General features: G+C 33.8%; 4 protein-coding genes and 1 long non-coding RNA gene across 5 annotated transcripts in view; 4 read left to right on the forward strand and 1 right to left on the reverse strand.

Moving 5' to 3' along the window:
- The window catches only part of LOC143426063 (HEAT repeat-containing protein 6), a 94,235-nt gene that overhangs the window by 54,671 nt on the left and 24,980 nt on the right, over positions 1-14,584 (forward strand). The window lies entirely within an intron of this gene.
- LOC143425916 (uncharacterized) lies at positions 385-3,626 on the forward strand. The gene is made up of 2 exons (XR_013102089.1): positions 385-563; positions 3,495-3,626. It is a non-coding gene; the product is annotated as an uncharacterized LOC143425916 (long non-coding RNA).
- Positions 3,613-6,099, forward strand: LOC143425993 (uncharacterized). Its single transcript, XM_076899095.1, has 7 exons — positions 3,613-3,784; positions 3,996-4,087; positions 4,179-4,327; positions 4,541-4,664; positions 4,938-5,206; positions 5,559-5,646; positions 5,752-6,099. Exons 1-7 carry the CDS (start codon positions 3,709-3,711, stop codon positions 6,097-6,099), a joined length of 1,146 nt encoding a protein of 381 aa, XP_076755210.1. The 5' UTR covers positions 3,613-3,708.
- On the reverse strand, positions 6,796-10,329 carry LOC143426071 (uncharacterized). Its single transcript, XM_076899197.1, has 7 exons — positions 10,187-10,329; positions 8,635-9,053; positions 8,271-8,494; positions 8,136-8,191; positions 7,828-8,047; positions 7,561-7,769; positions 6,796-7,205 (listed from the first exon to the last, which is right to left on the reverse strand). The coding sequence occupies exons 1-7, from the start codon at positions 10,261-10,263 to the stop codon at positions 7,127-7,129; spliced, it is 1,284 nt and encodes a 427-aa protein (XP_076755312.1). The 5' UTR covers positions 10,264-10,329; the 3' UTR covers positions 6,796-7,126.
- On the forward strand, positions 11,377-14,308 carry LOC143426455 (sodium/potassium-transporting ATPase subunit beta-like). The gene is made up of 9 exons (XM_076899929.1): positions 11,377-11,512; positions 11,759-11,935; positions 12,137-12,253; positions 12,324-12,493; positions 12,581-12,676; positions 12,815-12,980; positions 13,055-13,154; positions 13,296-13,440; positions 14,136-14,308. Exons 1-8 carry the CDS (start codon positions 11,377-11,379, stop codon positions 13,354-13,356), a joined length of 1,023 nt encoding a protein of 340 aa, XP_076756044.1. The 3' UTR covers positions 13,357-13,440; positions 14,136-14,308.

Consider the following 14,584-nt stretch of genomic DNA (forward strand, 5'->3'; position numbering starts at 1 on the left):
GTGGCGTCTTTTGAGTTCTCCTCCTCCTCCTCCTCCTCGCGTTATCCTCGGCGACGAGCTCTACCGTTCTCCAGCGACAGGACCAGGCGGCCTGGATACGATTCACATCGCGATCTCGATTGGATACCTCGATCGCATCCCGTCGACCCTTTAAACGACCCGTTAAAGACCCCGTGCAAACAGCGCGCACTGAGAACCGAGATCGTACACACGTCTGCCCTCACTGGCACCGTCGTTATTAGTTACTCCGCGTTGACGGACGAGAAACGGGAACAGACGAGGAAACCCTCCTGTCTAGCACCGTCGCGACGTCGCGAAAGACGACGACGCATGACGCGTGCACAGGGACACCGAGCACCACCGAGCCACGATCAATAAGCGCTGGCACGGCGTCTGCGCCGACAATGCGATGCCACGCCGGCGTCGCGTCAGAGGAGAAACAGGGGTTACGCGTGTGTATAGGTGCGTCTATGAACACGCGCTATCGACGCGACTCGTGGTATCGACAATTTAGGCTGCTCCCCATTTATAATCGACAGCACGTCTCTATTCGAGACTGCATCGTCCATTTTAACGTTACTCCTTTGTTAGTATTCGATTTCTTGCTGGATAGATGGTATTCAAATTTACTTTTATATTGTCTTGCCATATCTTGATGCTTGGTATCTCCTTGACTGATAATCGTGTAATTTCCATTAAATAGTTAGCGGTACATTTGTTAACTCTGCAACCAATTTACATGCGTTACTTTTTTATTATTTTACCAATAACGAAAGGAGCCGCGAACATTCACTACCACGTATGAATTGATAAAACTTCAATTTGTTAGAGTAGTTTCATTTGAAATTGTTACCATGCGAATCGATGTATTGGGAAACATTTCCTTTCTAACATTCACTGTTGTACGTCATGAAAAATCAATGCAACTCTAGAAACGAGCCAGTTATTTACCTCGCGTAGGAAATAAGTAGTATAAACTGTATTGCTGCTGCCTTGTAGGGGTTTACTACTGGCTAGTTGAATGAGAGAGTTCGGTGACAAACGGGTCAGCGATCGAATATCCTACAATTCCTTAGCCCGCGACACGTCGTCGTGCTTTTGACGTAGCGGGTACAGAATGTCGTAACCTGTAACGTAACTGTTCACGATTGAATCGTACGTATAGCTATGCGTGTGCCGCCAAAGCTGCCATATATATAAAACTGCAAGAGGTCGTCGAGAGGAATTATAAAAGAGATTAGTACCATTCTTAGTGTATCCATTCACCATTATAGCAACTGTTTTACAACATTATTATATAGAAACTTCCTTCTGCGTAATCTGATTCGACGGTAAATTAAACAGTACACGTACTTTTTACAGTCGTAACTAATTGCACTTTAATATGTCAAACTTTATGGCAATACTTCTTTTTAACGCATTCTAATTTAAATACCAAGTTAATATGTTTGATCATTCTTTATCCGTTTATGAATGATTTCCAGGATAGGAACTGTTTAATTTACATAATTAAGTCCCATGTCGTAATCGTAAAACGTAAGCTGTGCTCAATTACGACTGGAAATCGTAAAAAAAAAAGTCATTTCTGCAATACTCGTGTACTTACGTGTCCACCTTACTATACTATAAACTTGAGCAAGGTGTCATTCACGGCGTTAAATATCTGTTATTAAATGACCAATGCGTCTCGGAAGATAAGATCCCATTGCGCAAACTTTAAATGATCGCTGCACAATATTACGTTCATTAGTTACACAGATTTCAGTCGTGTATGCGTGCAAATTCGTGACACCTGAAAGCAATAACATTTACTGGAGGAGCTAGCATTCTCAAAACATGCAGACATAATTTAATAAGAAATCAAATGTAATTCAATGTCTTACTTATCTTTTCTCATTTATCTTCGCATGCATTATTCTTATTTTCTCACTGAATACTCAATCCATCTAATATTCGTGTTGCATGTGTTACGTGCGGTATAAGTGTCAGTATTAATGAGCATTAGGTGTATATGGTGGGTGCACTCTGTTTGGTGGTATGAAACAGCTATCCTTTACCACGCAAACATAAGTGCACCCTCTTCGCCTTTGGAGTAAAGGTAAGTTTAAAACAACTTACCCTGTAACCACGCCAGAGGCGATATCAGATTAGAATATGAATAACGCTGTTGCGAGTGTTCCAGAAATGAAATTGTCGCCGCTCGTATTTTCATAAAGTACGACAGGAGTGAACGGTCCATGCAGAAATGCATCGATCAATAGGAATGCAGGGAACCAGTGTGAAAGTAGGTGACACGTGAGATCATACGAATTATCATACGTAATTTACCTGGCCGGGCACATGATTATATACTTGGCAAATATAATCGCGCTAGCTTTGAAGTGGAGCGAAAGTACTTGGCGTCGGGTACTTTCGTCGCATCGTCAATAACTTCTCCATGCACCGTGTATCGGTAGTTTACGAAAGAGCCTCGAAACGTTTTCATTCCTTCCGCGATCTACTTCGCGAGGTTCCGTGAATTTTGCGTGATCGTTCAATAAATCTTCCGCAAACGTGACTCGTCGCCGGATTGGAATCATCTTTGAAGCGTTCTCCCGCCTCGATCGATGGTCTCTTCCAGTCGCGAAAGTCTTCCCTGTAACATATTTTCGTTCGGTAAATATAACGGATTTGTCATCCAAAAACCATTAAATTAAATATGAAGTACAGTAGAGCAGAGGTTCTCCAACTGGTTGTCCTGGCAATAATATTTAAATAAACAGTTTCATTCATCGCAAAGGCAACCAAGCATCAAATTATTAGCACTTGAAAAAAGTTCGAGAACCGCTGCAGTGGAGCTTCCTGTCCTAGCAACAAGTGTATTATAATTACCATTATATTATTTGTTTCTATTTCAATTCCATTTGTAGAACGCTCTTTCAATCGTTGATGGTACGATCGCTAATTTATACGGCAATGTAACAGTATTTAGAATTTCAATGGTAATTTTAAGCATTTCACTCGATGAATATAATTGAAAACCGTACAGTTGATAGCCACGTGAATTCGAACGATGTTCTTTATTTCTTTTCACTTTTCTCTTTGGTGTTCTGCCTTTAACCGACGATCGGTTCCCTTAATCGCCGAGGACACGGTCTTTAGATAAATCCTGACAAATTATAACGATTCAACATCGTCACGATATTTGACACCATCTACCTTTACATCGTACACTCGTCCCGACATTATACATTGGAAAAATTACACACTTAACGGACAAAATCTACTGTGTCTTATAATTATTAAAGGATTAGAAACTCCGAGGTTTTCTCCCATTGAATGAGGACGAGCGAATGTAATACACCTTCTTTCCTTTTCCACTCTTTAAACTTGCCTAGCTTGCCTAACACGCTGTTAAATATTACACTTCGATATACAGGGTGTAACTTAATACGTGTACTTTGTCCTCTTATTGTATAAGATATTTTACACGGCTGATACGTATTCTTGATCAGAAATTAGGTACTGTCGACGTTTACAAGCTGAATTCGCTCGTAACAAATAACAAAATCGTTCTTTTGACCTACGCGTTTTTGTCACGCGGGTGTCTCATTCGAAGTAGACGAAGGCAAAACGGATCTCGATGATACGATCGTATAAATAAGCAGTACGAAAGACTCGGTAAATACAGTACAAGGAAAGAAATTGTAAAGAAGACAGGCTACAGAGATGGCGAATTACGAAGTTTTGTTTCCTCAGTGGGCCACACTGGGTCAAAAAAGTCCTGAGTACTGGTCCCCTTCTGGTAAGTCTTTTAAAATACTATTTGCCAAGTTTTACGTATTTCTTTTTTGTATTATATTATATCATACTATAATCTTAAATGCCGCGTTGTCGATCTGCATATCTGTTAAACTCAATTTCATCCAATTTGAAAAGTCAACGCAGAAAATGTTACCATAGATTCCAATCTTGTTGCATTCGAATGCCTCTAATTACTTAGCAATTTACTTCAGACTTACAACTAGGAGCGGAATTCTGTAAAACGCTTCTGGAACGCACTAAGAAATTAGAGAACGCCACCAGAAAACAAACGCAAGAAAACGAGGTAGTTTCTTAACAATCGAGATAGTAAATCATGTCCGAAGTTGTTCATTTCTCTATCGACAAGGATCATGGAAAGATAATATCTTTTTCAGTATATAAAGAGACAAATGATTCTCCTGGAAGACAAAACGGATTCCGTACTTAAAAGTAACGAGCAACTTCATGCCAAAATCCAGAATATGAAACGTGAGAATTGTCGTAATCAACTTGAAAATACTGACGATAAAGAGATTCACAAGAGGTGCATAAGTTATATATTATTATCCACTTTTACCGTGTATTCTAACTCTTACGTATATATGTCGAAAAACAGGACGTAGAATAGTAAATACTATATAATATAATTATTACATAAATAGAAAACCATATGCATTTAATAATTTCTAAGGAACTGCTTTAACGCTTAATCGTTGTCATAATTATGGAATAATTGCGTTTCGTAATCTATTAACAGACACTATTTAACAGCTGAGGCCCTGGAGGCTCAGGGTGAAAATCTTCGAAAGAAACTTCAGGAAATAAACAGGCAACATAAAAGCCTCCTTCGGAAACAGACTTCTAGTCTGACTCAAGATCAGGTATCAATATTCATGAGATTCATTGTACATTATTTTAGATATATTCCATAATAAAATTGCTTATTGGTACTAAAAACTGTACACGGACACGATCTGTTTTATAACTTTACTACGTTAAGTTTCTATCTCATTTAAGATAGCTTCGTTGCCACGCTGTTCTCTTTCGAAACATCTTTCTTAATTTTTACTGCTCGTTAACCAGCTTTCTATGCTATGAAAATATTTCTTCTTCGTTTTCTACTGTTCAGACAATTTATAGTTACTGATTTTCAGGATGCTGGCCCCTCCGATCAAAAGATCTGTTCCACACTATCGACAACTTTGATTAACCATCAAAACAAAATTACCGAATTACTGAGGCAATTGCAAAAAGTTCGAATCGAAGATGTAAGAGAACAGAAAAATATCGCTGACCTGGCTCAACAATTAGCGGTTCAGTTAGAAAAGAATAACGCATTACAGAAGCAGTTGGACGTTTTGCGTGGCAAAGCACAAAATGTGAAAATTCTTCAAGTTGAACTGACTGCGCTCGAAGAGGTAAGGTAGGTATCGTTCGAAGGATTCTTTTTTAATTCACAATATTTTCCAGACAAAATTCTTGTAGCTGAAAATTTAAAAAGACACACTTCTAAATGTAAACTACAATTATTGTAAAAGGCGTAAATATGTAAAATATTTTTTTAAATGATGTGCAATATATTTAGTACACTTAACTATTTGAACTCGAATTTTATTTCCTTAACAGTATTGTTACTTATTTACGAAAGGCTGTTTCCTTCTCTCCTTAAATAGTAGTTGTTCTCCTTGATTCAAATCAATAATTAGCTTCATTAATTGAGCTATTTGTTAACGAATGATAAAAGTGAAAGAAAAAATTTGTATTTTATTTTACAGACAACATCAGTTATGCGGACAGTGTTTGCAAGACATGAAATCCAAAATATTTGACGACAGCCAACAGGAACCTGAATCACCCGTTCAGGTGATTTGTATTTTTTGTTCAGTCGACCAATTCATGTTCATTTGTGCTGAAAAAAAACAAAATATTCTTGACTTACTTATGCGTAATATGGAAAAATGTTTTCAGGATTTGAACGATAAGCACGAGGCATCAAACGACTTGACTTACACAAGTACACCCCGAGTAACACCGCGAAGAGAGCAGGATACACTCACAGCTTCCATGTCACCGACAGTAAAGCTAGAAATGTCGAGAGGTTCCGACAGTATTACGAGTCCAGCATTAAAAGAAAGTCAGAAGCAACAAGAATTGATGGAGCAATCATTTTCCGTTACCGTCACGTACGTTCCTGCAATCGAACTAGAAAATCAACCGTCTGAAGAGCACATAAGTAATACAAGATATCTTCAATATTTAAATGGAACAACAAATATTTTTAAAGTATCCTGGTTCAGGAGCGAAAAACATTTTTAAGGGAAGAGTTTCCTTGAAAATACTCGCTTGGCTAAAACCTTTAGGAATATCTTATTTACACCTGTGATACTTTGAAGGGAAAAAATTGGAATGCATAAGATATGATAAAGTGAAATTAATTAAAAATTTACTAAGTTGATATTAACCAGGTACTTTGGATAGAACGAGATTAAATTATCAAGAAGATTGAAAAAAACGATTGCACATAGCATCTACCAATACTAAACAAAATAGACATCTACAAAATATTTAAATAAAATTAAGAATCGTAGAATGTCCTATAAGTTTGTGTTCTACTAGAAGTTATTGGTACAGCTAAGAGCAAATTTATTTACATACCATTTAGTACGATTGGTAACAATTGCCAACTATTCCAAATACAATGTATATACATACCTACTTAAACTTGCTTCAATATAGTACCATCTATTCCCGAAAGAACTTCCAATCAGCGCATTTCATTAATAGCATGTACAATTAGCTTTCATATTTCACAGCTATAAATAACAGTATTATGATCATCTCATACCTGGTAAATGAAATTTCTATCATAGATACAGTACATTTTATCGTAGTAACGACGTGTTTACAACACAGAGTCGCGTATCATTTTTTTTATTTATTGTATAGTATACTATATAAAAGACTCTAAATAATCGATATATATTTTTCATATTTTATATCTAATTAAATACATTTCCTTTAAAAATTCCTAAATGCTTATTTTATTTGATTATATTAAATGTACAAGAAGCATTTTTATATACTGTTTACAATTACATCCAAGATTCATTTTTTACTATTACACTGATTTCATTCGAATACCGAAGCGTACTGTTTATACAAATTAAAACGTGACATTTCTTAGATACAAATTTCATTATGAACTTCCTCTATACATTATTTTGCCTTGTGAACTTTTAATTCATTCCCTATTTCCCTTTTTTATACATTCTTTTAGAAATATCTGGAATAAAATTTTCTGCCATTATACATGACATTTTCTGATTAAAATTAATATATTTGATTAAGAATCATCAAACAATGCGCGATGTACTGCACCTAAACTTGGTTGTACATAACTTGAACTAACGCTTCTTCTAGATCTGAAAAAAAACAAAAATATTCATCTGCCCTTAGAATATTCCATATCCACTTAATAAAGATGCAAGTGTATAAATTAGGCATGTCCAGTTTAAATTCGAATGTATTGCATGAGGAGCATCAACCATAGACATGTCAGATATAAATAATTTATAAGCAGACTGCGGATGTTTATGCAAATTCATACTTTTATGAAGACAATTGAAGAAAGAGTACTTTACTTCGAATATTTCATATATTTAGGTGCTACGATTATTCTGAAATTTTCTGATCACTTAAATTTTCCATAAATACATACAACCCCTCATTAATAATAAGTAATTACATTTTTTCATGATCAATCACCGCATTACTTACTCTGTAAGAGATCTAACAGCTGGTCCTGTTGGATTACTTTTTGGTCGCGGATTTACGAGAAGACACTTCATCGGGTGCCCATCTAACTGTCTATTATGATACGTTTCAACAGCTTTAGTAGCATCCTTTAATGTTTTATAAATTACTTCTGCAGTGCCCGGGCGTACTAATCTGGATACTAGTAATTCTCCTACATCTTCAAATAATTCCTAAAATATACAGATATTATACCATTCTTGTTAGGTTCATGTAATGTGTGTAATATACCTTAATATCTTCTTGCGTAACATTTGCTTGCAAATTTGACACTACAATTCGATAACCGGTAGATTGCGAGGACGAACTGGAACTCGTTTTAGATCGAGATAAAACACCCATATTTCGCGATTTAGTTGGAAGTGAATCTAATCTTGACTTTACTCCAACATCTCTATGACTTCTTGAATCGTAATATTTTGAATCTACCGGATCTTCGGCTAATATAGTTCTATAAAATAGAGGGAAAGTATTAACTCAAAAATGATTACATATAAAAATATTTTATACATTATATTCCGACAGCTAAAAATATATACCGCGATTTTGTACCAAAAGTCCAATCTTCTTTATATGGAGGAGGAACAGGTTTGGTCTGGAATCATTAATTGTGAATAAATTGAAGTTAAAAATTAATGATTTGACATTGATAAATTGTACAAAGTAATGGTTACCATTGAAGTACGTGCGATAACTTTGTAGTCTCTTGCTCTTTCACGATCTCTATCAACATCAGACTTATGAGAAGGTACAATTCTTGTTAAGTTACTGCTTGTTGGTTTTACCCATGTATATGAAGATGCAGGCTTAATACTGAACACAGGAGGTGGAGGTGGTGGTGCAGGAGCATATTCATTACTTACTGTTCTTCTTAAAGGTGCTGTTTCCATTATATAATCTGTGAGTTAATATTAAAATATTAAATCACCACTTCTGAGACAAATATTTTTAAGAGTTTTGTAAATATCAAAAATTCATTACAATAACTATCTCTATATTAAATATTATATTAAATAGATATAACAATTCTTTCTGTACCATCAGTAAAATCCATATTCATGTCTCCCATGTAATGAGACTCAGCAAGTGGAGGTGGTCTATAACCCACTGTTCTTGTAGGTGGTGGCATATAATTATTTGGAATATTTGGCGGTATGGTATGTGGCATAATCGGTGGCATTTTATTAGTCGATAAAGAGAGTCTTCCATTGCGACCTGTTTTCCGAGATATTCCAGGTATCTGAGTTTCTATCTTTTTAAACTGAGATGCACGTATCTTGTCTAACTTTAGTCTAGCATCGCTTTGTTTAGCAATCTCAGCTAACTTATCTCTTGCATCTGTAAGTTTCTCTCGATTTTTTTGTATGATTTTAAATCGCGCATCTGTAATCACCTGCGAGCCACGTCCTCTTAATGAACCATTAGCACGGGCACCTCGATTAATTCCTCTGCGGACACTGCGCAAAAAGTGACAAAAGGTTTTTATTAACTTTACGTATTCAAAATTTGCTTTGTCAAGTTCCGTTCCAAAAATAATTGTTTGCCGACATACCATTAGCCCTAGCAATGCAATAGTGTTGAAAATTAATAGAAAATCATTTTGTATTCATATAAAACAAATATTAAAAATGGCATATTCCCCGCTTAAAAACGATTTTTATTTGTGTAATAAAAGTAGTTTAAAGTTTATTAAATGAAAGAAATACATATAATGAAATACAGAAATGAAAGTTACAAATGATTTAAGGATCAAAGATATAAAAGATTTGAATTAGTTATAACATGTGGCTATAGCTCCTTTTGCTTCTATATTGATTATTAATTATATAAGGTTATTAATGTAGCAGCTTCATATAAAATCCTAGATTCAATTTTATTGGAAATTAATGATTAGCTAGGTCACTCAAATGTTTCATCTTTATATCCATATAAAACCTAATTATTAATTTCAAGCAAGAATAAATACAATATTTATTAATATATAATTATAATCATTAAGTACAATTATTTGCTAATACAAATAGATTCATGAAATAACTCATAAATAATAAATTAAGTTTGAAACATTGTGGACATTTTTTTTTCTCTTACATTCCTAGGGTTAATATGTGGACTGAAGACTATGGTTAGATATCATTAAACATACATTAGACTGCTTACTCTTTAATTTGTGATATCTATAACATATATTCGAAATAAGATTATGAAGAAATGCGTAAATAATGATTCGTAACAGTTTTTACGAATCAGTGAGAGGAACAATTTCCGTTTCAAAACATTTGAGATAGTACTTTACAATGCTTGGAGAAGCTTTCAATTTTAAAATAAGTATTCTCCTATTAATCTTAAATTATGAGATAAACTTATAAAGCTAGTGTAATAAAAATTGAATAATAGAAAGAAGTAGCATGATCGGAACAAAAGATTTTCAAAGATATTATCGAAAATACTAAAAAAGAAATTTCCTTTTTTTGATAGCTGTAGACTCGTTTCTTTAAGGTTATAAAGGGAGACAGAAATCGATAGTTCAGCTATCGAGTTTAGTTACTATGGGATCAGATATACTATTAATTTCTTAAGATTCTCTCACCCTCCACCTCTGCTTCTCATTCCTGATGATTTCGATTTTTTAATTATGTCATCTAAACTTAGGCTCACATCAGCCATACCGTAACAACTCTACGAGTCGAAACAGACGCGAATCATGAATCCAAAGTTACAGGCTACTTCGCATTTGCAGGCAGATTCTCATGTGATCAGAGTTACCAATAATGAAAATCATATAACGCGAACTGACGAAAATTTTGGTTCAAAAACAAACACTTGGTTCAAACAAGGAACAGACTATGCATATTTATAAAAATTGATCTATACATATAGCTTAACTTATTTAACAGCGAACGATTATTGGAAATGTACAGACAGTTAGAAGAGTTTTGGCAGCTCAATCAATGAAAAATAACACCACTAGATGGAGCCATTTTCATTGAATAACCGCCAATCTGTGCTTGATTTGTGTCACATTAAGTGTTAGAAGAAAAAGAAACGCTTTTTAAGAGTGAATCTTTTTAAGAAAAGGAAAGTTTGCTAATATATATAATCATAAGAAAAAAATCTCTTCTCTATATCAGCTGACATAATCTGAATGGACTGATGTTAGAAATCGAGTACATCTCATCAACAGAATGTTTTAAACTTAATATGACAGAATGTAAAAGACCACAAATTTTGCTCAAATCAACTTGGCTGCTTAGCAAAGAAAGCGCATTAAGTTCCTTCTGTAAAAGAAGACCAAGTTGTTTTTGTCTTACCATAATTTTTATATCGATATCGGTCCTTTTTCTTCAATTTTTGTTTAATGATGTATTCGTATAATTATTTATACGATATAATCGTATATGAGCTAGCGTGAATTAAAGTCACTGACACCAGCTCCTCGACATCGATAACTGATACTTTTTTTTACTTACAAAGAATCAGATATCAACGATTTCTATTTTTCTTCAGTAATATCAACTGCAATAGATCTGTAAGATCTTATTAGTTAAATAAGCTGATACATTGGTTTGTTATATAATTGTAGATGATATTTGTTACTCAAATGAGTAAATGCGAATAAATTCGTGTTTTTACTTTATTGAAGTTAGTTAAAACTATTAATGCATTGCATAAGAAAATATAGATAATTAAAGAAATAGAAAAGAAATTAAAAATTGGAATAAATCTATATTAATTTTTTTTCTGTACTTCTCAAATAGAAAATACAAATCAGTTTTCAATATGGTGATATTACATAATGAGGAATATTACAAAGCTCGAGTACCGCAACCTGATTTAGGACCTCTTCGAAATATTTTGCGGTTTATTTGGGATAAAGATCGAAAAGCATTTCTAGATAGAACAGCAAGAGAATGGGGTAACGTTCGGAATAATTTATTTAACATTACCGCTGCGAGTTATTTCGTCTTATTTAAAAGATAGCTCTAGTGTACAAAAAGAAATATAATTTTATAACGCTGTCCTTGAAAATTAATATTACAGAGGATGTATTGCATCAATTAAGCTGCATCCGGCTTTTTGTACGCTTTGTTATGCTTTACAGAGTAATATGACCACATATCGTGTGAAATGTATTTACTCCAAAAATATATTTAACTTTCAGGTCAGCTAGGAATATTTTACTTGTGCTTCTTTACCATTTTGGGTACAATTTTCGCAGTACAAATGAAGATAAGCATAGATTATGTTTCCAAATTGAATAAACCATTCTTCCAATATCCTGGTGTATCTTCAAAATCCCTTTTCACACGATTCACCCGTTCAACTTTTGGTAATCCAGGTAAATGAACGTACAATTTTTTAATAAACTTGAAACTTTTTTGTATAATCCCTCTCCTTCTATAAATAATTTTTTGCCAAAATATTACGAACAGTCTGCTTCGACTAAATTATGATTAAATGCGTATTTTTATTATCTATAGATATATAAAATAACACGTGCAACATAAACTTAAAATATCAAATGAAATTTTTCCTAAAGGTATAGCTTTTAAACCAAACAGCATGTCAACCGCATCACCTATAATTTCGGTGAATAATTTCACCAGTAATACAAAACCAGAAAGATATGTTCGAGCCTTAACTGTTTTTTTGCAAGGTATTTTTTACAATATTTCTACTGAAGTTCATACTACTTATAATGCATTTTTGAGCATTCGTTATTTCAGAGTATCGCCAAAGCATTTCGAACTATGATTTAAATTGTCATAATGAGCATTATAAATCGGATCGTGGTAAACCTTGTTATTTTGATATTAAAAGCCTTGGGAAATGTAGTCAACCACCGTACGGATATGGGAATCCCTTACAGCCTTGTGTCCTTATTAAATTTAACAAGGTAATTGCAAAACACGATTACGCTGTTTTAATTTAAAATTATTATAAATATAGATCAATTAAAAATAAAAATATATACTTGTCGCAGAGGTTCGATTGGATGCCAGAATATTACAATTATTCTACAAATTTACCGCAGGACATGCCAGACAGATTGAAGAAAGCAGTACAAGACTCTCGAGAGGTTTTATTGATAACTAGATTACTTGTGCGATTCTCCGGACGCATTCTTGCGCGCATTTAAATTTCTTATAAATACAGAACCATCTCCAACCTGTTAATGGCATTTATTTAAAAAGGAACATATTCTATTTTGTTCAAGTATTACATTTGGCTGTCGTGCGATGGAGCAAATAATGTTGATAAAGAGCACATCGGAGAGATAGACTACATCCCGGTTCCAGGATTTCCAGTTGAATACTTTCCATTCACCGGGCAATTACATTATTTATCTCCTATTGTTGCATTAAAATTTAAAAATTTAACACGTAAGTATCGAATATTTTAATAACTTCAAATGTATGACAATTTATTGTGGATATCAGTCATATAATTATTGCAGCGAATAGACTAGTAACAGTGGAGTGTTATTTGTGGGCTTATAATATCGAACAACATTCTCGTTATTCGCTAGATTTCCAAATAATAATAGACGAAAAGGTGTAAGAATGAAACGAGAAAAAACATCCTGATCTTAGTTTTAATTTTTGTTTCATTTTGTACTCTAGAATTACTTGTTCAAATTTCTCCAGAGAACACCTAGTATCCTGCATATGTACCTAGATATATTATATCCTACATAGGATAGATAGCAGAGTTGGGCGAGGGATATTCTACTTACCTACTTCACAACCCCGTAAGTAGAATAACCCGCTATCTAGCTTGACTACTTGCTCTAAGACAACCCGTATAACGAAATCAAATCGTTCAATTGTTATTTAAAAGGAAGTATTGTGATTAAGCATCTTCGTTATTGTATAAAAGGTTGATGGAACATCAAATCAATGAAAATATAAACGTGAGTAGAAAGAATACAAAATTCTTTTCTGTATTATCATGCTGAAAGGTTTCTAAAAAGCAGAAAGAGACAGAAAGATGTTTATGACTGCAGAAATTAAGGAAAAAATAATGAAGTTCTGCATACTTCTGTATGATATATGTTAACATGTCATCATTCGACTTTTCATTGTCTGTCTGTCAAGAACTTGTTAAAATGGGTGAAACCTAATTTGCAGTAAAGCATAATGTCGGTTACGTTTACGTATCTTATGACGAGAAACACGTGAAACAGCGTGACCCTGACTACTTCTGGTATAAACACGGTTGTATAATTTTAGAGATAAAATCTAATATAATCATTAATTTATTACAAATTAAGCTTATTGTTGTCTTGCAACATATACATCTTGCGTTTCCAATTAACAAAATACATCAAATAATGATAAAGTATTTTGTTGAAATTCGCTATAGAATTTATTATAAAAATTTACGAGTGATACTGACATCAAAAATTAGTGAACAAAATCTGTTTCTAACTCATGTGTGACAATAGAAATTATGATTTCGGCAACTGAAAGAAGTAGGAAATAGAAACCAAATATTACGTTTAAGTATTTAAAATTTTAAGAAAAATATTTTTACAGACAAGAATATTAATCACTTCCGATGTAACTGATCTCAGCACACCCGCAAAATTCTTGGAATAATACACTGTGTAATTGAAACCCAATGCAACGCGAGAAAAATGCAATACGCATAAAGATAAGTATGATAAGAAATATAATACTAGTTATAAGCCCTGGCTGCAATTTCTTATGTGTACGAGTAATTTTATAATACTAGCGTCAACAAGGTATTAATTCACCTGTAAAATCCAATAGTGAATAACATAATTCACGTTTAATTTAACTATCCTTAAGAAAATAAGAGCGACACTGATTGTATCATTTGTGCAGAGCGTGATCGGGCTTAACGTGCAACTTATTTGACAAGATGTGATCTCTGAACGATCTTCTCATGCGACGGTTAACACGAAACAGTACCATATCACGAGGAATGATTTTTCGCTGGTAACTAGGTGTGAATCAGCCAT

This window comes from Xylocopa sonorina, chromosome 8 (assembly GCF_050948175.1).
Source record: "Xylocopa sonorina isolate GNS202 chromosome 8, iyXylSono1_principal, whole genome shotgun sequence".
Lineage (NCBI taxonomy): Eukaryota > Metazoa > Arthropoda > Insecta > Hymenoptera > Apidae > Xylocopa > Xylocopa sonorina.

What these genes read in the sequence shown, in the direction of transcription:
- LOC143426455 (XM_076899929.1), top strand. Translation starts at nt 11,377, where the DNA reads ATGGTGATATTACATAATGAGGAATATTACAAAGCTCGAGTACCGCAA. An exon ending in CTTAACTGTTTTTTTGCAAG is followed by an intron (nt 12,254 to 12,323) that starts GTATTTTTTACA and finishes TCGTTATTTCAG; the next exon opens with AGTATCGCCAAAGCATTTCG. An exon ending in ATAATAATAGACGAAAAGGT is followed by an intron (nt 13,155 to 13,295) that starts GTAAGAATGAAA and finishes TATCCTACATAG; the next exon opens with GATAGATAGCAGAGTTGGGC.
- LOC143425993 (XM_076899095.1), top strand. Translation starts at nt 3,709, where the DNA reads ATGGCGAATTACGAAGTTTTGTTTCCTCAGTGGGCCACACTGGGTCAA. An exon ending in CTAGTCTGACTCAAGATCAG is followed by an intron (nt 4,665 to 4,937) that starts GTATCAATATTC and finishes ACTGATTTTCAG; the next exon opens with GATGCTGGCCCCTCCGATCA. An exon ending in AACCTGAATCACCCGTTCAG is followed by an intron (nt 5,647 to 5,751) that starts GTGATTTGTATT and finishes AAATGTTTTCAG; the next exon opens with GATTTGAACGATAAGCACGA.
- LOC143426071 (XM_076899197.1), bottom strand. Translation starts at nt 10,263, where the DNA reads ATGGCTGATGTGAGCCTAAGTTTAGATGACATAATTAAAAAATCGAAA. An exon ending in TTATCGCACGTACTTCAATG is followed by an intron (nt 8,192 to 8,270) that starts GTAACCATTACT and finishes TAATGATTCCAG; the next exon opens with ACCAAACCTGTTCCTCCTCC. An exon ending in TTACGCAAGAAGATATTAAG is followed by an intron (nt 7,770 to 7,827) that starts GTATATTACACA and finishes TGTATATTTTAG; the next exon opens with GAATTATTTGAAGATGTAGG.